At 41.8% G+C, this 27644-nt stretch overlaps 1 protein-coding gene across 2 annotated transcripts; it reads left to right on the top strand.

Annotated features, from left to right (window-relative positions):
- The first annotated feature begins 461 nt into the window (after nt 1-461).
- Nucleotides 462-20097, top strand: vstm4b (V-set and transmembrane domain containing 4b). Of its 2 annotated transcripts, XM_029528225.1 has the most exons (11): nt 462-527; nt 2456-2503; nt 3457-3564; nt 3670-3695; nt 9757-10069; nt 16774-16827; nt 17101-17208; nt 17302-17335; nt 17425-17549; nt 18538-18602; nt 19282-20097. In XM_029528225.1, the coding sequence occupies exons 1-11, from the start codon at nt 467-469 to the stop codon at nt 19405-19407; spliced, it is 1068 nt and encodes a 355-aa protein (XP_029384085.1). In that variant the 5' UTR covers nt 462-466; the 3' UTR covers nt 19408-20097. The 2 variants fall into 2 exon arrangements, with proteins under 2 accessions (XP_029384085.1, XP_029384086.1); XM_029528226.1 differs by lacking the exons at nt 462-527; nt 2456-2503; nt 3457-3564; nt 3670-3695 and adding an exon at nt 7183-7332 and having other exon boundaries at nt 9662-10069.
- The last annotated feature ends 7547 nt before the right edge of the window (nt 20098-27644 follow it).

The following is a 27644-nucleotide window of genomic DNA, read 5'->3' as shown; positions in this document are numbered from 1 at the left end:
TTACTGGCTGTGATAAATCTGACTGGCGTGTCAGCTGTGGCCACATCTGGCTTACAAATCTTTCCACCTCTTTCCCGCATCTAACAATCCGTTTCAATGGATCAGTGCCAACCATTTAATGCGGCAGTAAACAGTCATGTGCATTTAAAATACAGGAGAGGCTGAACGGTTTTTTATACAGACACGAAACGTAAATGAAAAACCATTTCCTCAACAGTAAATGATATCATTGCAGATAGTTAAGTCCAATACTTCTAATTAGATTTATATATATGTATATATATTTAATGTTTAATGTTGATGCTATAGGATCAAAAATATAATCCAGGGCAACAGTCAGATGCCTAATCTTCTAACCAGCACAGCTCTGAAATTGCTCATTGTCAGGAAACCACATGTCATGACATACAAGATAAGACTAACAAAACCTCAAGAAGTCAAAGACACTTGAGAAACACAAAGAGACATGAGGGCAGCTCAGGTGTGTCGGTACTTGTTAACTGTGAGCAGGGCCATCCTAATCACTGGTAAGTACTACAGACATCATTGTCTTTTTCAATAGTAACTAATTACGAATGCTCCTGATCGTCACAGCCAAAGCAAATTTAGACAGTTTTGTGGTTATAAGGTTAACCTAATGAATCCAAAACCTCGTTTTTAACACAGTAAAAGTTGGTCAGGGCAGCGCAGTGGTGTAGTGGGTAGCAGTGTTGCCCCACAATAAGAAGGCGGTGGGTTCAGTTCCTGGCCCCGGGGCCTTTCTGTGTGGAGTTGCCACGTTGTGCCTGCGTGGGTTTCCTCCCGCCATCCAAAGGCATCATGTTTGGGTTAAATTGTGACTCTAAATTGTCCGTAGGTGTGAGTGTGAGTGTGAGTGGTTGTTGGTCCCTGTGTGTCGGCCCTGTGATGGACTGGTGACCTGTCCGGGCTGCACCCCGCCTTCACCCACTGTGAGCCGGGATTGGCTCCAGCACCCCTCACAACCCCAGAAACGGATAAGCATTTGAAGATGAATGAATGAATGAAAAATTTGGCCATTTTCGTTCAAACATATAAAAGCAAAATAAAATTTACTGTCAGCTATAAAATGGACATGACGCCAAATGTTCGTACCTGTTTACTGCTTGTGTAAGTTATGGTCTCATTTTTACGTTATGGTTTATTATTACAGGATTACAGGATGAAGCAGACATAACAAAACAATATGGGTTCACTGTATAATGAACTTAAAGTAATAACACGTTTTCTTAAACTAGTGAAATGGAAACCTGAAAGTGCAGTGTGTGTATTTTTGGGTATTGTGAAGTTCCTGAACGGTGATTCTTGTGGGAGAATTTTTTTTTGTCATTGCATCATGTCACAACAGGGTTCATGGAGCGTTAATAGTCCTTCATGCAGTGAGCCGTTGGACTGTCCATGCTCCTGTTGGACATGAAACGTTATATAAGAGGTCACAGTCTGGTCACTGGAAAACTTATCTCCTAACACCCTGGACACATGAAGCTGAAGTTACCATAGACTGATACACAAACCGTCCCATGACCCATCACAGGTTCAGCACCTGCAGCAGCAATAAAACTCCCACTTGTGTCCTTCAGCAAGGTACTTAACCTGCAAGTTTCAGCCGCCAGATAAAATTAAACCCTGTAACATGCTGACAAGGTCGAAGGATAGTCACCTTCTTTGTTTATTCATTTGGCCGCCTTCCCTGGAAAGCTGTCTATACTTTGTTTCGCGTTAGGGATCCGTCATACAGCAGCAGCAGGGCAGCTCGCTGGGCAGCCAGAGGAATGTCACCGGTGGTTTTCAACGTTAGATAGCCATTTACTGAGTACGTGTGCTCTGTCGCAGCAACACCCTTCACTCTCAGTTGCAGTCATACCTCGCCTCCCGCCCCTCAGCTACACTGGCGTTTGGCCACTGAACAGCAGCGGCTGGTCTTCTGGCAATAATTCACAAAATTGTTTGTTTCTTCCAAAAAAAGTTTTTTTCTTAAATGTCTGAAACCTAAAATTCACCTAAAATCATGTAGTTGTAGTAACACCTAGTAAAAGCAAGGCAACCTTAGGAAATGGAAATGATAACTAAAAAACATAAGAAGTTTCCAGAGCTTGAAAAAATTGCGTTTTCCGTCAATAGCTTTATTAAAAAAAAAAAAAAAGACTATTGTGTCTGTTTCCTTCTGCATAGATCTTCATAGATCTTCTTTAGATTTTCTCAGAAAATCTAAGACTGGCAACTGTTTCCAAGTTATCCGGTGAAGTTGATGACGTTACTTTTGTACTTGAAAAGTCGAAAGTCTGTGTGCCGCAGCTGCGTGTGTTGTGCAGCAGTTAGTATGCTGAATTGTCAGTCTTATCTGATAGGAGCAACAACACGGTGGTGTTGATTCCTTCCTGTCTCTCTGAGCAACGTCTTTTCGTGACCTGAAAATGATTTCTTTTTTGTGTTTCAGGGTGTCTGTCACATGCGAGGGGAGATGGAGCGCATGAAGAGAAACTAGGTGGGTCAACACGGGCGCGTGATGCTCTGATTTCAATGAAGATTAGGAGTTTCATTGCGGTTTCATAGCTTCCTGTTCAAGGAGTCTCTCGGCTCTCACAACAACTCCTGTGATGCCTCGGTGAACTCTGCGAAAGGGTTAAATTAAGAGGAAGCCATTCGCCTATTGCCTATTGTCATCAACTCGTTTAAACTGGAAAGTGTTGAAATTTTTTTTTTCTTAGTCATGTTGGCGTCTGATAAACATAATCTGATTGAATATAGATGCTGGGAAGAGCATAGACTCTGGTGCACAAAGTGAAGTGTCTCGAAGGTTCATTCTGTCTAATGACCGTACAAGGGAAACTTCAAAGGTTGGAAAAAGAACTCAGATTGCGTTGACGTTTAGGGGAAAATGACCCTACTTCACACTTGTTTTATTAGCTCGGTAAATATTTTCCTGATGAGTTTTTGTTCTCGGTCTCCAGTTTCAAGGCGTCTTCGATTCAACATTATGTTAATTTTTTAAAATGGTGGTCCCGCTCAGAGGAAAATAGACACAGACGTAAATTAGGCAATGCATGAGGGGGCACGGCTACTTTGTGATGATTGTGATGATTATATGTGTGTTTTCCTGAAGAGCTCAGGTGCTCCACTACCCCCCCCCCCCAGCAGTGATTCATAAATGTTCAGGATTCAAACTGGAAACATGGGTGATGCAATCAAATATGCATAAAGGAGCATGAGACCATGACTGAGACCTTCATGTCACACAGAGTAAACAAGTTGTGAAATCAAACATGAGGTCTCCTCTATCCCTCTACCCAATCACAGGCGCACAGACACACACTTGCTGTTCAGGAGGGCTGCACACGAGCTGCTGTTACTCAATCCGACGTTCTGCCCTGTTGTTTTTGTTTTGCATCTTGTTTGTTGCTCGTCGTTTTTATGCGCACTCTTTGTCTTTTTCTCCAGAAATTAAGTACGTTATGATTGGTTGTGCGATCGGCCTGTTCTTTCTCGTTGGGTTCATCATCGTCAAGCTCTACATCATCAGGAAACACTTGCATGATAACAGCACAGGTGAGGTGATCGACCGGAGTGCACATTACAGCCACTTTACTTTTGTAACTGCAACAACTTTGAATATACTTTATAAATCCACTGTTCTTTTGTTCTTTTAAACAGACGCACAAAGGAGAAGCAGCAGGAATGTAAGCTATCAACCTGGAAAATTCATAGCAACACCATATACACTATAACAAAACAAAGCAAGCACAGCTAATGTCGCCATTTCTATCAGTGGCAGTGAAGATCAACTTGAAATATTTTGTGATTGGGCAAATGGTCATTGAAGAAAGCATGCTTGTATTAGACGACAAAGGCTTCCATAAACTTTAACTCTCATTTCCCAGCCAGTCAGCGAGTCTCACAACTGACCTCGCTAAGATGACATGCTGAAGGTCAGACAGAGAGATCTGCAGGAAAAATGGGCATCGATCATCCAGGTGGTCCAGGTGGACTAGCCTACTGTCTCCTCTCATTTTCAGGCACAAATGTCAGCATATCCTTATTTTATACCTCTTGTAACTGTTTCTTGACCGCGTGTATCAGGATGTTTGTTAAAAGTTATGGAAGATATTTCGCCATAGTTAATTTTGATGTAGTTGTGTCGTTCTAAAAGCTAAATAAAACATGTTTACTCATGAAAAAGACACACGACCGGCTGCTCCACTGACACACATACTGCACAGAGATTATATGTCACCACTCAGCAGAAAACGAATAAAGAAGAGTTTCCACAAGGGGGCAGCATTTACCTCTAATAAAGAGGCACCAGAGAAGCCTTTTAAATGATCTTTAAAGTGAAACACATATCACTTTCTGGAAGTTAAATCACAGCCAGATAACAGCAATGAATTTCTTTGTTAGACTTTTCCAACTTTCCTGTGTGTCGTACAATGGTGTGTTTGCTTTCGCTGAGCGTTCCATAGATACTGACAGTACGAGAGAAGTTTAAAATAAAAAATAAAAAATAAAGGCACAACACACCATTACAAAGTAGGATGAGAATAAATTGATGCTCCTCATTTGAACTGCTTGATGAGTTGCACATCAAATCATCAACTCACACCAAATAACATTTTCATCAGCTTTTCTGTATATTTCTTAGTCCATTTTTTGCACTCTCTTCACAAAACTCAAAGATCCTACTTAATGTATGAATAACAATAATGTGTATAAACAAACATATGAACAAAAAAATCTCACTGCATGGTCCATTTGGTAGGTGGTCTAGTGTTTTCAGTTGTATCACATGGTCTTCATCAGCAGATGGAGGTCAGGTTTCAGTGAGGTTTAACTATTGACATGTACTTGTTTATTTATTCTGAGCTCACCCCCTGGACGAGGCAGTTCAGGAAACCAAACAGTAAAACAGCATAAATTAAATTTTATATATTGTAATGAGACACAACGCCAAAATGTCTGCCATGTTATTGGGATAGTTGCCGGCTTGTGCTGTAGTCTTGACCTAGTAATTTAACTGCATTGTTCATATCTTGGCAGCACAGCGGCATAGTGGTTAGCACCGTTGCCCTCCAGAAAGGTCACAGGATAGTTTGGACTCTGTGTGGAGTTTGCATGTGTTTCCTCAAGACACCACGTTTGGGTGAACTGCTGACTCTTAATTGTCCGTAGGTCTGAGTGTGAGTGTGAGTGGTTGTTGGTCTCTGTCTGTCTCTGTCTGTTGGTCCTGTGACCTGTCCAGGGTCCAGCAGCCCCGGAGACATATAAGCGGTAGAAGATGAATGTTCATATCTGACTTATTGTAAGGCCTCAGTTGTGGTGTTTTGGTCCTGTTCCACCTCTGTACCATATGTTCTGTCATTTAACTGGGAGTCTGAGTCCTCTGCCAAGCCTTTGAGCCTGCCTCCTCCGCACCAAATGAGGAAGAATCAATGGAAACTGTCTCTAATATGAAGGCAACTCTACTTCCAAGCAGAGGGTAATTCCTAACAGATGTGCTAATTGTTGAAATCTTGTTTACTGCAGTCGCAGAACACTGGCCAACTTTAAAAACATCTTTTTCCGCCATAAGAAATTTTGTTGGAAAAACCGTTTACTGTCTACTTGCGAAAATAACGTTCCTCTTTGGCTGGATCATCAATCTGACAGAGCATTATCACCAAAGTGTTGTGCAGTCACGAGCTAGCTAGGAAATATGGATGGAGGTTTTTTTTGTTTGTTTGTTTGTTTTTTTTGTCTCCCTGTTCCTGACTGAAGAGGGCTGACTTTCACACATTTTGAAGATGGTAGACATTGTATGCACCTTCAGGTGGATGAATAAGACTGCAGGGCTGGTGAACTCCCTCAAGCTGTCAGAGAACAGTTGGCCCAACTCCTCCTGTAAAAGTGAATATTCAATTTTCTATAATATATAATTGTCACGTGATGTTTTGCCCCCTTACATATTTTTAGCCACAAACCAAATATGTTGTTTTATCTGCTGCCTGATGAAATGAAAGATGAACCTGTTACAAACCAGCCTGGTATTTACCTGGAGACAGAACCTGAGCTAAGGAAGTGAATGTTAAAATTATAGTCATCGCAACAGCTGACTATTTTAGGCCCTAAATAAAAGCTAATGTTTCTGCTAAATGGATAAATACCCAGCTGTTTGCTAACAGCTTAGTCATTACAACTTCAGGTTCATCTCTTTGATGCACAATATGAAAGAATTGTCTGCAGAGAGGATGATAGGCAGGAAAAAGGGACAACTGCTCTGTTTTAGAGCCACAATTTGGTAAATCCTACACCCCTTTTTGTGCCAAATGGTCTGGGTTATGGAGCTTTAGTAAAGTGGGGACGTCTTTGTGGAGGGATCGGTTTTGTTTGTCAGACTGTCGCCAGACTAGGAGCACTTACGAGGCCCTGCAAGCGGGCTCTGCTATTATCCGCAAATCAAAAGTGTCCCGCAACTCGCCAGAGCGGCTCTCTGAGGTTTGATAAAAGCCAGAAAGCAGTCCCAGAAACCCTGAGCTGACAGACTGCTGCACAAAGATTCACTGTGGGCTCCTGTTACATGAGACAGGACATAATGGGAGATAGGTGAAGACGCACATAGACAAACACAGAGCCAGCATTAATCACGAATTTCAAGGGCCTGTTCAGCGCCTGAGGGCAATCTGATAGAACTGACAAAGAACATTAAATATAAAATGAATCAGCTTATGTAGTCTAGCCCACACACAAACACACTGCCCCTCCTCTGTGGCAGCATGTGTGTGACTGACTGAGGTCTGCCCCTGCTGTCCTCCACAGCTGGAAGTGTGATTTGCTCGGCGTCGATGTCAACAACACACTTCTACCTCCCCTCCATCCTGCACAGGAAATTACACTTCCCACTCACTCTCCAGAGCCAGTGGTGTGTGTGTGCGTGTGTGCACGTAGGTCCTTGCATATACTCATCTGTTTTGTTTCTGTCTGGCTGCATGTGCACGTGAGTGTGCCAAATATGTTTTTGCTGAGTGTGTGTGTGTGTGTGACAGGAGTTGGGCTGGGGGGGGGGGGGGGCTGAGGGAGGTTCTGAGCAGAAACAGAGCGGCCAATGTTTCATATTACACACCACGGCTGAGGCGGGGAGTTTAGGGGTGTGTGTGTGTGTGTGTGTGTGTGTGTGTGTGTGTGTGTGTGTGTGTGTGTGTGTGTGTGTGTGTGTGTAGAAGAGGAGGATACCCGGGGCTTCTTTCCTTCAGAGGCATTGAACTGGGAGTTTATGGAGGCTGCAGCCGTGGAAAATGAAGATCTCCTCTGTGGTCTTCGCTCTCCTGACTCGAGCGCTGCTTGGAGGTAGGAAAGGTTTGTTTTGCTTCACACCAGAGAGGATGTGGTGTTCAGTATTTGTCGGAGACCCTTTGCAGAAAAACCTCTGAGAATCCGCTGTGATGTTGATGGTGATCGGCAGGAAGACGCTCTTCAGATAAGATGGTGTTGGAAACAGATGGAAAACTCTGCATATATAGATTCTTCGCCGTCACCGCTAAAATAAATACACTCCCAAAAGCCTGTGTCCTGGAAGAAGATAAGTTTTTGTTTTTTTTCAAAGATTGCGTTTGTTTGCAGAGACGAGAGGCAATCCCACGGTGAAAATTGGTGGTTTTCCTTTGAGCGTTTGAAAGTAAAACAGAGGTTTCTCCGCATTCGTGTACAATGATCTCAGTGATCTGCTGTCAAAACACGCTATTAAATGGAATACAAAGTCGCCTTTCAAACGCAAAGCGATCCTTTTGCATCTTCTCAGCTATACTTTTCAAAGCCAAATCAAAAACAAAAAGTTGTGTGTGTGTGTGTGTGTGTGTGTGGTTTGGGGGGTGTCAAAAGGTGGTGATTTGAATTCTGTACAGCCGCCAAAGAGTCTGACTTCTGTGACAGCAAAATGCTTGCGTGTCATGGAAAGCGTTGCATTTCAAATTGCCCAATGTGTAACGTATTGTCATGCAAAGGTTCGTTCCTCAGCGTCCATCCCGCGCATGTCCTTCCCAAAACACACGAGAGGTGGGCAGAGTCGCTCACTGAGTCACCGAGCTGTGTAGATATCAGATATCAGGTACAGGTGTTCAGCACGTTTCTCACACTGATTATTCTTCTCTCATGCTGCTTTGACGCTCCAGAGATGAGTTCAGGTCTGTTTCATTTCAGGGCAAACTTTTCTATAATTTTTTTTTTTTTTTTTCTCTCCCCACTCTCATTTTAGACCAATTTGACACAATGCAGGCTTGTAAATCCAAACTACTTCATGACTTTTTCGTTTCCCCCAAACTGAAATAAAAGCTGACAAATCTAAGAATAATATAAAGATAATAATAATAATGTTTAATATGGTAACAAACTCCAGACTGCGTGAGTGAGTTGACCTTTGGTGGAGATTGTTTCGTCACGCGCTAAATGGATATATTTGGACTCAGTCTGCTGACACTGATTTTATTAATCTTGAGCTTCTATTCAAAATGAACAAAAGCAACCAACGTGGTTGTGTGTGCGTGTTTGTCAGTTTTAAGGTTGAATCATCTTAAAGTTGCAATGTTGCTGAAACTCTTCACTACACCGTCACGTCAGTTCAGGTCAACTCAAGTTTAATCCACGTTCAATGTGTGACTCACTAAACTCATCATATGGAGACAGTAAAGTTGCATTCATCATACATTTCATACGAATATTCCTCAGACTGAATCTCTGTTAATATGCACTTTAAATGTTTATTTCCATGGAAACAATTTGGGAGATGGCTCTCCATCCATAATTGAAGAAACACCGGTTGACAGTTTTGGTCAACAAACATATTTGGACATATTTGTTGCCACATGGCAAGGAGTGAGAGAAGAATATAAACACTGTGCTCAGCGGGGCATCTCTAAGGTTGAAGGTCTGTATTTTCTCCACTGCTGCTCCGCACAGATGTGAGCAAACCACACAGCTGCGTTATTTCCATCTTCTACCGCTTTTCTGTTTCCGGGTCGTGGGGGTGCTGGAGCCAATCCCAGCTCACACTGGGCGCGGGCGGGGGGTTCACCCTGGACAGGTGACCAGTCCATCGCAGGGCCAACACACAGAGACAGGCAGAGACCAACAACCTCTCACACCCATAAGGAACACAGTGAAAACACTGCCAGGTTTAAATAAGCAGCAGGCACAACATGGCTGACCGCAGAGGAGTTGGCTGTGATTGGGTTATCACCCATAAGGAGCACAGTGAAAACACAAACAAGCCTTTGCTTCAGTGTCATGAGGACCGAAATGAAGTAAATTTGTCTTCTAAATATATTGGCATAACAACAACCGTAATAAAGACGGACTGAAGATAATATGCCTCATGACTGGTGAACCCAGGTCACTGATAGTTTCACTGCCTCTGTGCTAATCTTGGTAAACACTCTTTTTTTTACTTTCTTAAATCCCTAGCAGTACATTTCCTGGAAACTGCAGTTGGGATTTGCACCTGTTGTTATCATCATGCAGTTAAAGCCAAAAAGACAAACATGGTTTCAAAGCCACAATCATTATTATTATTATCATTTCTAATAAGTTGCTGTAGCCGATGTTGGTCCAAAAGTTGTGATCCTGCATTGTGTAGCCGGGTACACTTTCCCTAAAAGAACTTGTCCCAATCTTACTTCTCCAGATTTGTGCTTGGCTATCAACGTCACCATCACCCCGTCCCCCTTCACGGTGGCCCAGGAGGGTCAAAACATCACTCTCTCCTGTGTTGTGTCCCAGCGGAGGCGAAATGCAGCTTTGCCGGTGGTGAAATGGACCTTCCGACCTGCGGGCACGGACCGACCGGAGGAAGAACTCCTAATTGCACGCGTCAACATGAGGAAGGCCCGTTTCTACGGAAACTACACCAAGAGCTTCCCGTGGCCCAAACTGAAGCTGACTGTGGTAAAGCAGGGGAAGATCTTTGACCTGCTGATCTTGAACGTGTCCGAAGACGACCGAGGGCTCTACATGTGTCGGGTGCAGGAGTTTAAAAAGCAGCAGGACCGCTGGAAGGCCTCATCCAACTGCACTGCTGCTACTGAGCTGAGAGGTGAGCGCTGGGTTCATTATTATACATCAATATTATAACTAATATCAACTGACATTGTCTCTCATTTGGACTGTGGGGGCTGGACTATAAGAGTTCTCATAGACTTTAGTAATGACCCAAACATGATTGCACTGAGGGAATTAAAAACACTGAAAAATTACAGCCTTGCACATTCTAAACTACAACTAGACAAAGCGTGGACATATTGAGGGGTGTCGCAGTGATTGGAGTCTAAAACACTTCATCTTCATGCCAGCAACTTGAAAAGTATCCAATAGCAAAGAAATGTCTTTGGGTTACTAAATGTTAGACGTGAAACTGGGGTCTGCGTTAAGCTGCTCCCATTAACTCTTGGAAGACACACAATTAGTTGCAGACCAGCCTCTCACGCAACAACATCATTGCTTATAAGAGTCTGGGGCGGAGACTTGACAAGTATTCTTGGGACCACAACAGAAGCTGTGACAAACGCAGTTTTGATAAAAGTCAGACCGCAGATACTTTCAAGCAGATGCTAGGTTGGTTATTCTAGGAGTTATTCCATGGCCGACAGCAGAAAACAGCTCCCAGCTGTTTGGACTTCCAACTGTTTGAGGTTTTTGCTGGATATTTGGGGAAAAAAAAAGATTCCTGATGCCCTGTTAGATCTCCGTCAGTCTCATGAAATGACTGAACTTAACCTGAGGGTTTAATGCTTGACCGCCCTTTGTGCAACCACATAGTTGTTAGTTGATTGCGCTTAAAATATAGGCCATCGCCATGAAAGTCAAAGTGTTACAACTGGCAAAATTCAAAAATGCAGCCATTACACTGCCAGAAAAAAAGGAGAGCAGCTCCGTGTCTCCAGTAGTAGCTGTTTCTCCAACCACAATGCTGATGATGTAATTCATCTGTCTGAAGAGTTGGTGAAGTGGGTTCACTGAGCAACAGCGCTGTCCTGCTTTTGATTTGGGAGGGGAAACGTTATTGGCCAGGAACAAGCCTGAAGATAAAAGGATCCTCAGACTGAGAGGGTGATCTGGAGAAAGAGCAGAGAGAGTGTGAGGTTTCAGAGCCACCGCTGGCTTTGGAGAATGGGTGACACATCCACTGGTACCAGATCCTGCACAGAAATCCGCTTTCATGAGCGCAGAGAAAACTTTAAAAGCTTTGTCACTTTTTCCACCAGCTTTTTCGTCTGCAGATGAGATTTGCAGAGCAGATTTTGAGGCCACAAGTACAAGCCCCGCTCCCTCGGTACACCTGTCAGTCCAGGCCTTTCGTGACCTACAAAAACAGTGGCAGACGTTAAAGTACGATAATCGATGCACAAAAAAGGCTTTAAGGATGAGTTTGGAAAAATGCAACACAGTCTTGGGAAACACTACCAGGGGATAAAGTGTCATGTTCAATAGAGTATGTCTTTAAAAGGGGTGGAGCCAATAGAATAATAGAACTGCTTGTATCATATGGCGGCTGTCAATTTGACAATTGGCCCCACGTGCTCTTGGCAGGAGAACAGAACCTGCAGCAGAAAAAAAAAATTGCCTGTTATTGATGCCTTTGGAAAGTAATTCCTGGTAACTGTTGGGTTAAGTTTGTTAGTCAGATGTGCATCTGTAGCTCCGGAGCAAATGGATGAAGCAGGTGCTTGTGAGAAATGGAAAGAACGGATGTTCATAGTTTTGAGGAGCCTTGAAAAGTAATAAATCTTTCAAATTTATAATACCACTCTTAGCAGTTCTTAATGTAACACATTAAGGAGTCCAAAGCTTGACGGACTTACCGTCCTTACTGTTATTAAAATATGACCACGCCTCATTGTTCGCTGGTCTGCGATATGTCCTTGAACTTTAAGTAGTCACTTTTTAACTTCACAAACAACATTGACGATCAGAACCTGAAGACAGTTCATCACTGAATTTATTACCATATTGGTGTTCTCTCCCACTTTGAACAACTGCAGACGTTGCTTACCACATTTTCCATGGAAGCGTTGCTACAGACTGTGACTTTCGGGGTGTCCACAGCCAAGTCTAGGCTCAGGCAGGCACGCAGACCTCAACAAGGGCTGTTGACATTGGCCACGACAAGGAGTTTCCCTCCCTGGAGTGGAACAGACAGAGAGTTCAGAGACGCTCAGCAGAACTGGAACAAGAGAGAGTTTTGTTGAGGAAGGTAAAGTCTGAATGTTTGTCTGCAGTGACAGTCGAGTGGGCAGTTGGCTCGTGTTTGGCTCTTAACACTCCACACAAGGATGTGGAGATCTATTTTCATCCAAGGAAGTGCCGGCCCATTATGGTTTCAATAATAATAATAAAAAAGCCAACTGGGACATTTTTGGATGAATACTGCAATTATGACACAAATGGCAAAGGATGTAGAAAGTAGAAACATTGTTTATTTTTCAGCCAGAGATTCACCCTGAGACTTGTCTCATTTAGCAGGCCGATTAAACAATTTAGAAATTGCTTTTTGTTTGCAACCTGATTTTCCTTTCTACACCGGGAAAGTCTCCGACCAAACTTGTGTCTTTCCAAAAGCTGATTATTTTTAGTCTATTAAACGAATAAGGTTAATTTCCATTCATTTTTGTTGCCATTTTATGAAAAATGGTGGCCCTGGTTCGTCTAGTCTTAGGTGAATAAAGTCACAGAAAGCCTTTAAAACATTTATTCTTTGATGCGCTGGGAACAAAATTGATTAGAAAATCAGTATAGTATTAGTTTAGTTTTGCACAGCTACTAAGAAGTTGGAACAGTGAAGCAGAAAAACAAATGGCTGAAATCTAACAGAGGATGATATATCCTGGCTTTGGCTTGGTGAAGTCAGCATAGTGTGAAAAATCCTGAATTTTACAGTTCCCAAAATGTAACTCAGACCTTTTCTGCAGGCAAAGGCCGTCATTTTTCAAATTTAGAGTCCCCTCTTGTCAGGCAGGCTGTTACAAATTTATCTCTTAGCTAAAGCCAAAATACAGTAATGACCTCATCAGGATTATTATTCGCAGACCTGAAAAGGCGCCTTGGCTCCAAAGATGATGTTACACAACTCTTTTCACTTCTGCACTTTAATGAGTGAGCTCAGCTGGATGTGTAAATTCTGCAGAGTGCCCCTTTAAGCTGACGTTTCCTTCCAAAATCCAGGTGAGCTCCAACAGTAAGCAGGGTTTAGGGTGAGAAAAAAAAAAAAAACCCCGCTGACACCTGTCTTTGGCTACAATCAGCATTCAGACACGAGGAAGAGACAACAGCAATAAATATGAGCGAACACACTAATTTTCACCTCTCTTCCAGCTGTAATGTTTCTCAGAGCTCAGGAGAGACGCCATCACTCCACAGCTACAGCCATGAGGTTTTAAAAACATACAATCACCTCATCAGACTGTGCTGGAAAAGGGGAATAATAGATAATGTCCAGGAAACTACCGAGTGATCATAAAGATCTAACAACAGAGGAAATCGATGCTGCCCATTTGTTCCACTATGACAAACATCAGCTACACTTCTGTGGAGTTAAAAACCCCTGAGGGACTTTTGCTTCTGGTCCCCACTTTGTACAAGAGACAGCAGATGACTGAGACTGTGTTTGTGTGTGCGTGTGTATGCGTGACGTCAAACTGATGAGATTCCTGTGGTCGAATAACATTAGGTGGCCAGGTGTTTCCACAATCCGCCTCACACACAAAACTGCCATTAGTCCACTTCATACGGTCGTAACAACCACATCCACAGAGGTCAGAGGGTTTGTTAGAAAAACAGAGCGTAGCGGGGACGAGGCCTCCGCTGTTTTCGACGTTTAGACATTTCTTTCAGCACGTGTGAGCAACTGTCTGATGAAAAGACGTACACAGCACGTGGACATGTACGAGCCGATTAAGAAGAAAGAAGAAAATCGAAAATATCACAATTCCGTAGTCATATACACCTTTTAAGAAGTTTCTCCGTAACAAAATGGACCTAAAAGAAAGTGGCTCTGTCCTTAATGTGTGGAAAGATGCTCATTTGTTGAAGGGAAAATAAAAGGGGATGGTGAAGACCGGATGATTTAAAGCTTTGTGAGGATGCACAACACTGCTGAGTGCTTACATTCATCTCCAGTCATTTGTAATACAGTAAATTAAAGCGTTGACTGACTCAATAGACAATGAAAATAAAGAGGGTCATTATTCACACCAGCCAACGTCCGTATCTTGATGTTTACAGTGTTGGGGTTGTTGGGGCATAAAAAAGAGTCACAAATCTGAAATACAATAAGCAGCTGAATTCATCTCTGTGGCTCGGATGAACAAAAAGTAGTTTGTTGAATGTTTCCACTTTGTGCGACACAGCCCTCCGCCATTCACAAGTTGCCATAAAAAGAAGAAGGCATTCTGTACATGTGGATGAAAGGCAGTTTTATGGCATTAAGTGTCCAATTTCTGATTATTCCAACATGCACAGCTGCCTCATTGACATCCCCGCATGGAAAACTGCGCATGCACGTCACGGATGTTGTCGAGTTTTACACTGTGAATAATTTACTGTGAAGGATGAGTGGAGATTTAAATCAAATCTTCTGCCACGTGAAATGACTGGATGAAGTAAATTATTAACCTGAGGCCCCAGTCTTTTGGATTTATTCACCACAGTTACAATCTGTTACACTGTCACTGAAGGTTCTAACATTTTAACGAGCAAGAAAATTGCAATAGCAATGTCTGGGATATAAAATATCCACCGGAGCCAGCATGTGTGCGCCGCCATCTTGCTTCAATGTTACCCTTGGGGCGAAGAGCAATATTTGCTCAAGCGCCATTCGAGAACTGAACTCGAATACACCATGCGAAATTTTGAAATGTGCGGTACGTTCTTGGATCTGCAATATGTTCAGTCCTGTGAAATATGGCCTTTGCTTACTGTTCTTGAAAACCGTAATAGATTTTGCCCCATGTTGATTGTTTGTTTTGTACCTACCTTATTTACACATAGATTAGTCTGGAACTATTTGTCCTTAAATGCTGTGCTTCCAAACAGCAGAATATAGAATGCACATAAAACCAGTAAAGGAGTTAGTGGCTTCACTTATCGCACCAAGTCTGAAGCTTTCTACAGACCCTTCTCAGTTTTAGCCCGATAGAATCTGCTGCTGCTGCTGCTGAGTGCATGTCTTTCTCTAAACTGGCAATGGGTTAGGGTTATTTCTGGCCTTGCACAGAGAAGTTCAGTTTAATAAATATTATCCTATAACAAAATAAGTAGTTTGAAAGTATAGGTATGTGCATGATGCAGCATTTAGCAGAAACTCTTTTCTAGGAATTAATCTTAGTTTTTTTTACAAACTGCAGGCTTTGCCATGAACATCCTATTTATTTATTTGATGCTCGATCCTTCTAATTCAGCGCAGCCAGCCTTCCTGTGGAAAAGTGTCCGGCTTCTGGTGGTTTGAGGCATTTCAAGATGCCCTAGTGGGTGTTGCAGCTCAAAGCTTCCAACTGCCAGCTCAGCAAGGTGGTGTTAAGACGACGGTGGTCACTTTGGGTGAAGAAATGAACGAGTGTATTCACAACAGTGAAACATACGCTAATTTTAAAGCTCCTGTCTGCACTTGAAGGTCTCTGATTTTGATTTTGAGGTGTTAACGATGTTGCTGGGAGGTAGGGAGAACAATACACTTGATATCTGAATTGTATGTTTTGTTTTAAGTAGTCCAAAGTGCTTCACCACGCTCTGTGTCCAATCCAAAGCAACAAGTCACAGATATCCAACCAATTCATATGTTGTCAGTTACCTAGATAGCTACAGCTGGCAGTTGTATTGTGTCCCATCGCCCTCTCTATCTCTATACAGTCATTATAAAATAAAACTGAATGATAATAATTGTTACCTTTTAGTTATAATAACAATTCAATTGCTAATAATGGATACTATTTATTGTTCTTCTTCCTGTCATGATTCTTCATCTTATTTTTATTGTTGGTATTGATATCCTTATTATTGTAGTACAAAACTATGTATTTATACACCAATTAATTTTTTAAAATAAAGTAAGCACAATTACAACTAGTAAAGTACAGTGTTGGATTGGAAAGCTACAGTTGTTAACTCACAAAGAAGCAGCTTAAATTTAGATGCTTCTTATCGCTAACAGTCAAGCCGCGGTGAAAGAATGATTTTAAGCATTATATTGTATTGCATTGTATTTACAAAAAAAGCAAAAAAAGGAAATCAATCAGTTTGAATTCAAGAGTTTTAAATGCTTTCATACCATCGGCAAAGATCTGGATGTTCCTGACGGCAATTCGACAACAATGTTGTTGATGCCACAGAAAGGAAAAAAATATCTGGAGTAGGACGTGCTCAGCCATTGTGTGGATATAGCAAAAATGTTTGACCACAACACTTTGTTATGAAGGTGAAAGAGAAGGCTGGGCTCAGTTTACGGGGTGGATGTGCGGTTAAAGTTTACAGCTGGCCACAACTGTAAACCAAGTGTTTACAGTTGTGTTTAAGTTGGTATGAGTTGGAGAGCTATGCATCCTTTCCTCCCAGTAAAGGTTAAGGTTGAGGCCTCTGGACAGTGAATCAGAGACGGGAGCAGGCAGGGAGGAGGCCCACCTTGGCTTGTTGTCTTCCTACAATTAGCTTTATTTAAACTCCAGCCAGTGTGTAATCAGGCGGCAGAGAAGCCACAGTGATGACTACGGACTTTACGTGTTTCTGTCCTCTTTTCCTTTCCCCGTGCAGTGCATGTCCTTCCAGCCTCCAAAGCCAAAGACAGCCTGTGGAGCTTGTTTGAAGGTAAGTTGTCATATTTTTCGTGTTTGATTGTGTTAGAGAGTGTGTGTGTGTGTGTGGTGTGTGCATTTGTGGTGGGCTGGCACTGCATCGTCCTTGGCAGGCAAAAATAACTCAACCCAAAGGATATACTACAGTGCCTTAAATAGCTCACACAAATCATGTACTCCCCCCCTCCCCCCCTCCCCCTTTCGACTTGTGTGTGCAGTGAAGCAATGGTATGAGGCTGCTGTGCTGGTGGACTAATGTGAGTGTGTACATGTTGGTATGTTTCAGATGTGTACTTGTGTGCAGTGCTGATCTGCTCTGTGGGATTGCTGTGCATGTGCATGTTCACGGTGACGGTAACCTGCCAGTACGTACAGAGGAAACAGAGGTTAAAAGGTCAGCAGCAATATCGAGCTCACTCCACATTTAGAGTACAAAGATGGTTGTCTGCATCAGTTTTTTTTTTAAAGATTCTGCACCTATTCGCAGATAATTACCACCTGGTCAAAAGCCCACAGAACAGGTAAGGCTTTAGGACAACAGACTTCTCGTTTCATTGAAAATGTAATGATCTCAGGTGCACTGAGGCTGTGTGATGTGTTTCTACTCCAGCTCGGGAGAGACAGTTACCAGTTTGGTCAGTGTTTCTCCTGCTCTGCCTGAGAAGGAGAGGAAGTACAGAAAGAAAAGGAGCAAAGACTGCCAAGAGGAGGAACCACCGGAGATACCAGCCAAAGGTAACGCGTCCTACAGTATGAGCTGAAACTGGTTGGAGAAGTTTGCACCATTTTCAGATCACTTTATAATTCCTGCAATACTGTACGTGGTTATTTTTCCACGAGAAGAAAATGCCTACATTTGAGCATATTCCCTAAGTCGGGTTACCATAAAATCATGGTGGCATTAGATGTCAACATCCACCCTTTCCACATATAACCTCTATGAGTTATGGGGCTGTTTCCTGAACTTGACTGGAAAAACTTTCTCACCATTACCAAACCACAGCTGTCACACTAAGTCTACGTCTTAATTAGCACATAGTCTGTAGTTATATTGACTTAATTACTGCCCTGAGACTCATCAGGATGGGTTAGTTCTCCCAAATCCCCAGATTTCCTGCCAACTTGTTAACAAAGTGGGAACAGTGTTGACAAAGATATATTGCTTTTTTGCAGCTAATTTAGAACTGCTAATTGTTTCGTGTTATATTAAAACAAATCTGCGAGCCATTTGTTCGCTATGATAAATGCTATGATAAGTCATAAATCAGCTTTCTCAGTACAATACCTGAAATGAATGGGATTTAAGTGATTTAGAAAAAAAACCCCAAAATATGTTCTCATAAAACAGCAAAACTTGTCTTTGTTTCCAGTGCTATCGTTTAAGTTGTGGTAAATCACTATACTAAAACAGGCTGAACATAAAACTACAGAGTTGGGTGATAATTCTTTGGAGATTCAACCCCTTTCAAAAAACAGAGTTATCTGATACTGCATTTCTAAACTCAACATCTGAATAGTTTTTGCATTTACTTGAATTTTACATAACCGAAAACAGGAAGGGCTCTGAAATATATCTTATCATACACGCATCTGTCCGTCAGAACACTATATTAAGTTATGGTTTTGATGGAGGGGTCTGTTTCTTGCTGTACACATCAACGCATGCATTATATTTGCTAAACAGGTCTCTGCAAAACCTCTCAGTCTTGTTTTGTCTCTGCAGTTCCCATTGGAGACAAAACAAGGAAACCCAAACTTTTAAAACCGCAGCCGAGGAAAGTAGTGTTGGTGAGTGTCATCCATATCTTTTATTGTTGACAAGCAATCACAATTCTCTCCAGAAATCATTGTTTTCAGAATTGGGCTCCTTCCATTTGCTTGTAGTTTGCTAAAATGTGGAGGAAACCTCTCTAGCATTAGGCCCTTTGCAACAGACTGTACTTAGCTAATTACTCTTAGTAGGCTTGCCAAAATTGTTGTGGTCTCACATATAACAGAGGGCATCCAACATCTGACCAGAAAAGACCAGAAAACGTCATAAAATGTGCAACTCAAACCAGGTTTAATTGTACAATTGTCACTCTAATCTTGTGGTTCTGTGGCGTCTTGGCATTTTAATGGCACAAAACGCCCCGAGAGGTATTTGATATTTTGGCAAGTTCAACCCAGAAGTGTTATAAGGCCAATGTCTGCACACGACCTGCTCTCATTTACTAAACCAAAGCTGTAAGAAGGAAGGAAAAGGAGAGATTTGACGTTCAGGAGGTTTGTTGTCAGCGTTCATATTTGGAAGTGCAATGACATTTGAGCAAACAGGGTAAATCTACAGCATCTTCAGCCCTGTAATTAACTTAATGGAGTTCATCATAAAAACATTTTCCCAGCCTTCCTTGTCTTTGTCCCACCACTAACACCACCCCGCCCCCCATCATTATTTCACTCACTCCCCCCGTCTCCACATATCCAGCCGAAGATAGTGGAGGAGAATCTGACGTATGCCGAGCTGGATTTGGTGAAGCCGATCCCAGAAACCAAGGCGTCCCGCAGCGGCACCGTCTACGCTCAGATACTGTTTGGGGAGCAGCAACTGTGAGACAAACATACACACACACACCACTGGTAACTGTGCCTTATGTCAAAAAACAAGAAACAAACAAACAACAACAAAAAAAAAAAAGTTGTCTATTTATAGTGATTTGTATTCAAATGGTTTGTGAAGTGCAAAACATATAATGTCTGAAAAATATGACAAAATTGTACATATGATTTTATATGAATTTTGATATAGCTTTCTTTTATATGAGACCCAGATAAAAAAGGGAAATGTGTAGTTTACTTACTGGTAGGTTTTGTTTTTGTTTTGTTATGTTTTTTTCTTTTGCACATGCTCGAATCCTGTGTAGCTCTGACTGGGAACACAACAGAAGAAGATTGCAAATGATATATCTTAATTTGGAGGCTAATCTTAGCGCGGCCAAACACAACAGACACATTCCAGTCCAAATATGGCAGGTACAATGTCAACGGGGGTAATCTGAAGTCACGTAATGGGGGTCACGCTCACGTCTGCACATTAAATATGGAGTATAGAAGGGAGGTGATTAGCTTAGCATTAACGGTGGAAGATGGGGAAGACAGCTAGCCTGTAGTTAACTAAAGCTCCACATGGCTGGAGGACCTTGCGTGTTTAGTTGTTGGCACAGCACCTAGTTGTTGTTCATGATAAAAAAAAAAAAAAAAAAATATATATATATATATATAATAAAATAAAAAAGGCATGCATGTGACTTCTGGCCAAACCACAAATTTGTGTTGATGTGTGTTTTGAGCACTTGGTAATTGGACTTTCAGAGTTACACAAGCTAGCTGTTTTCCTGCTGATAGTCTCTGGGATTTTCTAAGCTATGCTAAGCTAATAGCCTCATATATTTAGCTTCACCCATAATGTACAGAGTAAAGAGGTATCTCATCCGTGTCGTCCTAAATGTCCAACTACTTTACTTACAGATTGTCATTTTGTTTAGTTTTGCTTCATATAGCCTGAGAGACCCCCTCTCCTTGCTTTCATGCTCACTCACACTGTGACGGAAACCCCGACTGAGGGTCAGCTGATTTATGAACACAGGACCAAATAAATGAGAGACGGCCGTTGTTAAGAATGTGAACCGTTTGTGATTGACTTCTAGTGTGTTTCCCAGCATTATCTGCCTCACAGCATCTGCGTTCGGCCTGGTTTTGTGTGTCGCGCTGCAGTTTATAATGACCACAGTTCCACAGAGTTGATAGCTGAGGAACGATTAGCCCCCCACCCCATTCCCCCACCAACCTCCTCCCCCGCAGACAAGTATGTGAGACCACGCGAGCGCTTTCATCCGGCGCCAATAACGACTTATCAGGCCGTTAGCGACACACACATGCACATAAATGCAAGGTTGGAGTTACATGTAAGATAAACATCTTTGTGGGCTCATACACAAAGGCACATACTGTCAGTCCAAACACCTGCAAACAATCGTGACACCTGATCTAAAAACAGGGGTGAACCAAGACCTGTTTGTTGATTTATTTACTTTGTGTGTAAAATCCTAAGGTGATTTCATTGTTCGGGACAAGGCTGCATCAGCTGTGATCCGACATAGTGCACCTTTGCTATGATTTACTTGTTTTTCCGTTTCCCATGAGCGTGAAAGTGCTCAAGACTCTTTTTCCACTCAGTGATCCTCCGGATTCAAGCATGGAAAAAGAACAGAGGAGAGTTTTTTAAACAGTGAACTTGAAACCCAGACACAAAGGCACCTCCCTTCCCCCAAAGATCTCCACTATCTTCTGTGGAGTTACCCGTGCATATGGACTAGAGAAGTGGTTGCACTTTCTTCAGCATGCTCTGATTCCAATCTGTGTGGTGTTTTTTTTTTTTTTTTTTTTTTTTACTGTTAATCATCTAGGAACCTCTAGTTCTAGAAAGTGTGCAAAATGACATGACATTTAAAAATGAATGTGCTGTCTGTGGAGCTACATCACCACTGTCAGAGAGAGAGAGGATGTAACAACGATTTTTAGTGACTTAACAGCTGATACAGACAAAATATTCGCTGGATCTTTTTTTTTTTTTTTCTGACTGTCTCCACTGATAAATGTTTATCCGTAGAAAATCAAATTGGGCAAGTCTTGCCTTGATCAGCACAAATGCTTCCTCTCAGTATGGCTACCTAGCCCAGCAGACACAGTAGAGGACAAAGATTTCTGTCTGTCACTGCTAAAAAACTATTTTTCCACAAAGTCCTACAGAAATCTTATAGTTATGTACTTGACATGTTTTGTTTCCCTCACTATATACTACATTACAATGTAAACTACTGCGTTCGTTTGATTTCCAATTTTCCCCTGTCGTTTCCTTCCATTCATCCAGTTGCACAGTGTATATAATCCCGATGTAAAATGACTGAAGGTGACCTTTCAGTCGTGGGTAGAAGTGTCTTAAAAACGCCATTAAACTGTGAAATGTAAAGTTTCTTCCAGACCACATTGTCCTTAATGGAAGCCTGCAAACTAGAACCATGTGTGAATGGCCTCTCTGCTCTCTCTCCCTCTCCCTGCCCACCACTGACCCTATGCATTCATCCTCGTTTGTGTATTTCTGCTATTGTTTATGTTGTACATTTCAACCATGCAGTTTGTATCAACAAAGTGAAATAAATGTTTAAAAAAAAATGGATGTCCGGAGTCATGCATGTAGGGCAGATGGCCACAATTTGGCCTGGGCCCATTGTTTGACTGATCTGACTGATTTGGACTCAGGGCCAGACCTTACAAAACTACCATCCTCAAGCTTCCATGTACCATTAATACTAATTTGCACCAACTGTTAGCGATCAGTAACTATACTTTAACTAATCAAACTTCATAAAGAGTAGAGCTGAGAAGGGTCCACCCAGGAGCCTGGCTGGGTGTCAGCTACTCTTGTGGCAGTCAGGGCACTGTAATGAGAGAGGGGGAGATTTAAGTGGGTGGTTTAGTTTACTCCGAACCACCCAATTATTTTTGAAAGGAAAAGAGAGAGGAAGCTCGTAAGGCAAAATGAACTTTTATAAAAACGTCTCACCCATAAAGAAAACACACAAAGGTGAGAAAAATATCACAGGTAAGTTGATGACTTAGTTTAGAGGAAAATTGTCCAAATGCAACGAAATATGATGAGCCGTGTTAAAAAAAAAAAACAAGAAAGAAAATAAGAAAATTAAATGTGTTCATTCAAGAGGAAACTGAAGGAGGCGAAAGGAGGAAAAAAATCTTGGTGTTGAAAGAAAGGCAGACAGACGTTCAGAGAGTCTTTTCAGACGCTCCCTTAAAAAGAAACAACCGACGTCACCAGGAAAACACTTCAACGCAACCTATTGTTAAAGTTGGAGCTCCGTCCCTATGCATGCCATCATGTCAGTCCATGGACATACAATGCATAGTAAACACTACAACCAGCACATCCTGTGCGGTCACAGTAATGCATAGCTCTGTTGGCCTCGGGGCGGAAAAGAGCGTAATGAAAGACTTCGGCAAGCAAAAATCACATTGAGTAGGGATTGAGAGTCAGGAACCAAACTAGATGTCCTGCAAGCAACTAGTATCAAATGTCCAATGTTGAACGGAGGTCGTCCTCTGTGATCCGGTCTCTAAGTATACAGTTCTGCTCTGAGGTCAGCTTCTACCAGACCCTCTGGGACACTGCTTCGCTGGCCTCCAAGCTCAACAGGCTTCTATCATGATGGGTTGCTTGATCCTCTCAAAACACATTCAAGCAGACCAAGAACTCCAGTTTGAACACAGCCTTGACTGACCTGTGCAAGTATTTGCTTAAGTTAACCCAATTCTCTCGGTGTCCACTGTGTCCACTGTGCCCCTTGAGTTTAAAAATACCTACTATAAAAACACATTTGCAGGAAGACTGCTTGTTTTCCAAGTTCCAAGACGGTGACGAGGAAAGAAAACATCAGGGCAGAGGTTTTTATTCAGCTTCTACCATCACTGCAAGCTCATAGAGAAACTGGAAGGGAAGCTGTTTCAATCCTTTGGAGGTCTGTTAAATGTTCATAGCCACCATTTGTTTCTAGAGAATTGGAGTTTCTTATGTCATGTTTCTGATGTTTGTAAAAGATGTTTGCAAGTTCCAGCAGCGCAGCTCTTGTGTTGAATTCAACAGCTTTTTCTTCTTCGTCTCGCATTTGGACGTGTTTGACAAACACGTGGGAACTGATGAGGCGTTTCGAGATTTATTAGTCAGCAGCAAGAGCCGCTCTGCTGTTGTAAGGAACTGCACACCGGGTAGAACTAATGAGAAACAGTCGAGGATCTCCGTCCAGCTGCCAGTCATCCCGCTTGGCTCCCAAAAAGTATGACATCATACTACAATGACTTTCAAGATTGTCCATTGTTTCCAAAGAGAGCGTCGTAGCGCACAGTTGTCAGAGACGAAGCCTTTCCCCCATCCTGATGTCTACTGGTTAACACAAGCTCAACACAAGACAATTTTGCCTTTTGTTCCACCCCGATAAAGCACTTTGGTTTAATACTGTAAAGTTCTTCTGTTTCTTCTTTAAGCTTTTACATCCCATCCCAGGTTTCTAAGCGGCTAAATGGGACCATAGAGGCTGCCAGGGACAAAGACTGGCCTACTCCAGATCACCATTTGTCCATCAATGAGAGCTTTTCAAAATTCTGACTGTCGATATGCAGAGAAGCATTGAAAATGTGAACTCTGCATTTAAGAGTCACATAAGGGCTTTTCCATCTTTCAATGCACTTGAGTAGAAAGTTGTCATTTTTACGAATTCAAAAAATGCTCCAAATATTTAAAATCAACACAAACTCATCTATTTTAACGTGCCACTCAATGAAGTCTTCTCTTCACTCTACTGTAGTGGAGATAATAGCTTGTAAAACAAGAAAAACTAAAATTAAGGAGGATGGAATTTTTCCTTATTTCAAAGAAAAAAACCGTAAACCATAACAATGAACTGAAGTGTTTCCTCAAGCAGGCTAGTGGAAAGGTTTAGGAAGCCTCATTGGTAACGACTGATCATTTTAGATGTTATAATTTAGACTCTGAAACAAACATTAGCGTAAACAGCCCAAACTACTTCTGTCCCAATCAGTCCATGTATGATACATGACAAATACCAGATGGCTGAGTTTACTCCAAACCACTATCCCAAATGTCTCGTGAATATTTTGTCAAGTCTGTGTTTTCTGAATGAAAAGTGGACATAGAGAATATGAGCTCTTTGAACTTCAATTGCCGTAGTGGAGCCAACACATAGTTAGAGGAAAGGAAAGCCACATCCATTCAAAGCCTAGGTAAACACACGAATGCCTCTGCCCCCATGGTGCCAGCTTTCCTAAACATACCCAATGAGCTATCACTCATCCCAGCACAAAAGCTGCTTCAGCCTTGTGCATACAAACAATAGCAGATAAAGAAGACAGAGTATGCAGAAGCATGCTGTAAAGGAAGAATCACAAAGTCCTGATGACATATGCTGGAGCCTGCCCTCAGCAATGTATTCCATTCCATGTGTCTGTTCCTCAGAGACACCAAGATGCTTCCGTCTGCCCGAATTTATGTCTCTTAAAACTGTCTGTATCCTGGAAAGGCTGACTCAGTGTGAAATAGATGATCCAGTATTGCACTTCACATATTTCAAACAGTAGCATGTAGTATATCAACATCTGGGAGCTGTTTCTGCGCGGCCAAACAAAAGCGCCTTTGCAGCTCCAAACCTCTTTCGCCTTTTTTTCCACGTGCCAGTCAAAAACTGCCCTCGCACAGCAGTTTTGAAGGGAAGTGAAAACATGAACTCAAAGCTCAAAACTGAGAAGTGGTCAGTGACAAATGTGGTTTGGACAGAAACAAATGTTTCTAAGCATTTTGGTCTGAGCTGTGGTTTCGGTCAACAATGCCTTAGTTCGGGAATTCTAATCAAGTGTTTTGCGCTGTTTTCAACAGTTGTGTGAGTGGATGTTATAAAAAGAGGTACAACTAACAGCATCGGTGTCCAGTTAAGCTGATATGCCATGGAATCAATCACAAACAATTATATATAAAAATATGAACTCGATAGCAAATGCAGACGGGGTGGTGACCTAAAAGTTGCTTCAATCCAACGTACAAATTGATGTTAATGACAAACATGATCAATATTTGAAAATCTTATGTTTAGTTCCCGTCCATAAAGCTAAAAATATCCAAAAAAAGTCATGTATTTGTCGAGCTGTTGGGCAAGATGACAGGACGAAAGGAAATGAGCAATGAAAGAAAGGCAACCAGTGCTGACAAGTTCGGAAATTGACATGAATGCACATGGCACGACTCCTGTGGCTGTCATTATTATATCCTGTATTATCTTTAGCATTTATTCCTGTCCTTGTGTGTGTCATTCTCCATCATTAGTGTCTTTTAGTGTGTTAATAAATGCACTGTGCCATGTTAGCCCTCCTATATTCTGCCATTACGTAGGGGCAAATTTTTCAGAGATGACAATGTTCAAAGTCCAGCAACTACTTGTGTCTGAAAACACAATTTATTATATCTGAAGGTTTTAATTCTGATTTCCATCCTGGAAAACTCCAATATATATATAAAAAATATATATAAAAATACATGCATACATTTTGAGATAAATCAAATATATATTTTCTTTGTTTTCCGCCTTTCCCTCTCTCTCCTCCCCCCAGTCTACACTCACAGACAGACTCGCACTCCAACTCTGCTCACATTTCTTATCATTAGCTGTAATCCGAACTGCTGTGCACTCTACCTCGCTCAGTTAGGTTGGCACCATTTCCTCCAGTGTGACCTGCATCTCTCCTGACCTGCATATCGTACTGCTGAGGGAAGTCGACTCAGACTAAGTGGTTTCATGCCTGCTGTTTCAGAAGTAACGAACCAAGAAAGGTTGAGAAAACTTGAGTTTGTCTGCAGTTTAACGTTGCAAACTGTTGCAGCAAGTTTTTCCACACTAGATTACCATGACTCTTTTGCTCTGAAAGCCACAGTGGAATCTAACTCCAAACTCAAGCAGACTTTCTCCTCACTTTTACATTTATTTCCACGATTCAAGTCTGAATTGTGTTAAACGATAGATAAATGTTCCTAAATCTGCATGTAATGTTTAGCATTTATTTGGAGAATCGCACATTAAAGGAAGCGTGTCCAGCCGTGACGCCATCCTGCGATTGAAGTTTAAAAGCTTTAAAAACACACAAGGTGGGTTGGGTGTGCTTTTCCGATGCTTCCAATGAGTCGTATGTGAAAAAGAACTTAAATGCACCACTGTGTTTCACTTTAACTTCCAAATTCTGATGGGCATTTATTTAACCTTGTGTTTGTAAACGCAACAATGACCTCTATCAGCCACTTCCAGCGAGAAACCATGTTTGGCCGCAGGAGTGCAAGTCCCTTTAAATCACACCAATGTAGTTAAGTGGTGTAGGAAATCACTCTCTATCGCTTATAGTGAGTTTACATCGACAGTATTATCACTGATAATGCTGAAATGTATCTCTAGGTTTTGCTTTTCTCATCAGTAAATAACCCAAATGCAAGTAAATGTGCATCTCTACAGTCTATTTTTACCCTGTGGTTTGAATATCATCTCTGCATCATACACTGATACCACTTCCTGATGAGCCTTGAAATATTCATGACAAAGGTCATGAAGTCTGTGATGAGACTACAGTACGTGATACATTACACTCACTGCTGCCAGACGTCTGTGGAAGTGCGTGCACAAATGTGCAGTGTGAGCACAATATCCTTGCAGCCGCGTGACTGCTGTATCGTATCGAAGCTTGAGAAATGGGTCAGACTGGAAACTATTTACAAACACACAAGTTGGCATTAAAGGTCAATGGCTAAATCGCTTAATATAAATGCATATATAAAGAGAGAGAGAAAGAGAACAACACATTATGTCTTCTTTTAACACAATTTCAGGGAGTTGTTCTTTGTTTTTATGCTAACCCTAACTAATGAAACTTTCTGAGGGTAAAACGATCAGAACAACTGGAAATTCTGTTAATACTGACAACACAGCACACTGTCCACTGTGAACTGGACATAGTGACACTGAAAAGTAGAACTGTGTTACAACATAATACAGAGAGTTTTCAACAAACTAACCATAAATTGAAAAAGGCCTCGGTGATTCAGAGATTTTCAGAGCTTCAGCTCACAGTAAAACCCAGTGTTTTGTGATGATTACATCTCATTTAATTTGGTCATTTCAGTTGAGAAAAATATTTAAAAATTGAAAAATAATCAGGATCTAATATTTTCTC

The sequence above is a fragment of the Echeneis naucrates genome, chromosome 19 (genome assembly GCF_900963305.1).
Source record: "Echeneis naucrates chromosome 19, fEcheNa1.1, whole genome shotgun sequence".
NCBI lineage: Eukaryota > Metazoa > Chordata > Actinopteri > Carangiformes > Echeneidae > Echeneis > Echeneis naucrates.
The sequence above is the reverse complement of the archived record's forward strand: the minus strand, read 5'-3'. Positions and strand labels throughout refer to the sequence as shown.

Bases quoted from the DNA above. Each gene is read 5' to 3' on its own strand.
- vstm4b (XM_029528225.1), top strand. From the start codon at position 467: ATGAGGGCAGCTCAGGTGTGTCGGTACTTGTTAACTGTGAGCAGGGCC. The intron at 17,550-18,537 runs GTAACGCGTCCT...TTGTCTCTGCAG, and splicing joins ACCGGAGATACCAGCCAAAG to TTCCCATTGGAGACAAAACA. The intron at 18,603-19,281 runs GTGAGTGTCATC...CCACATATCCAG, and splicing joins AGCCGAGGAAAGTAGTGTTG to CCGAAGATAGTGGAGGAGAA.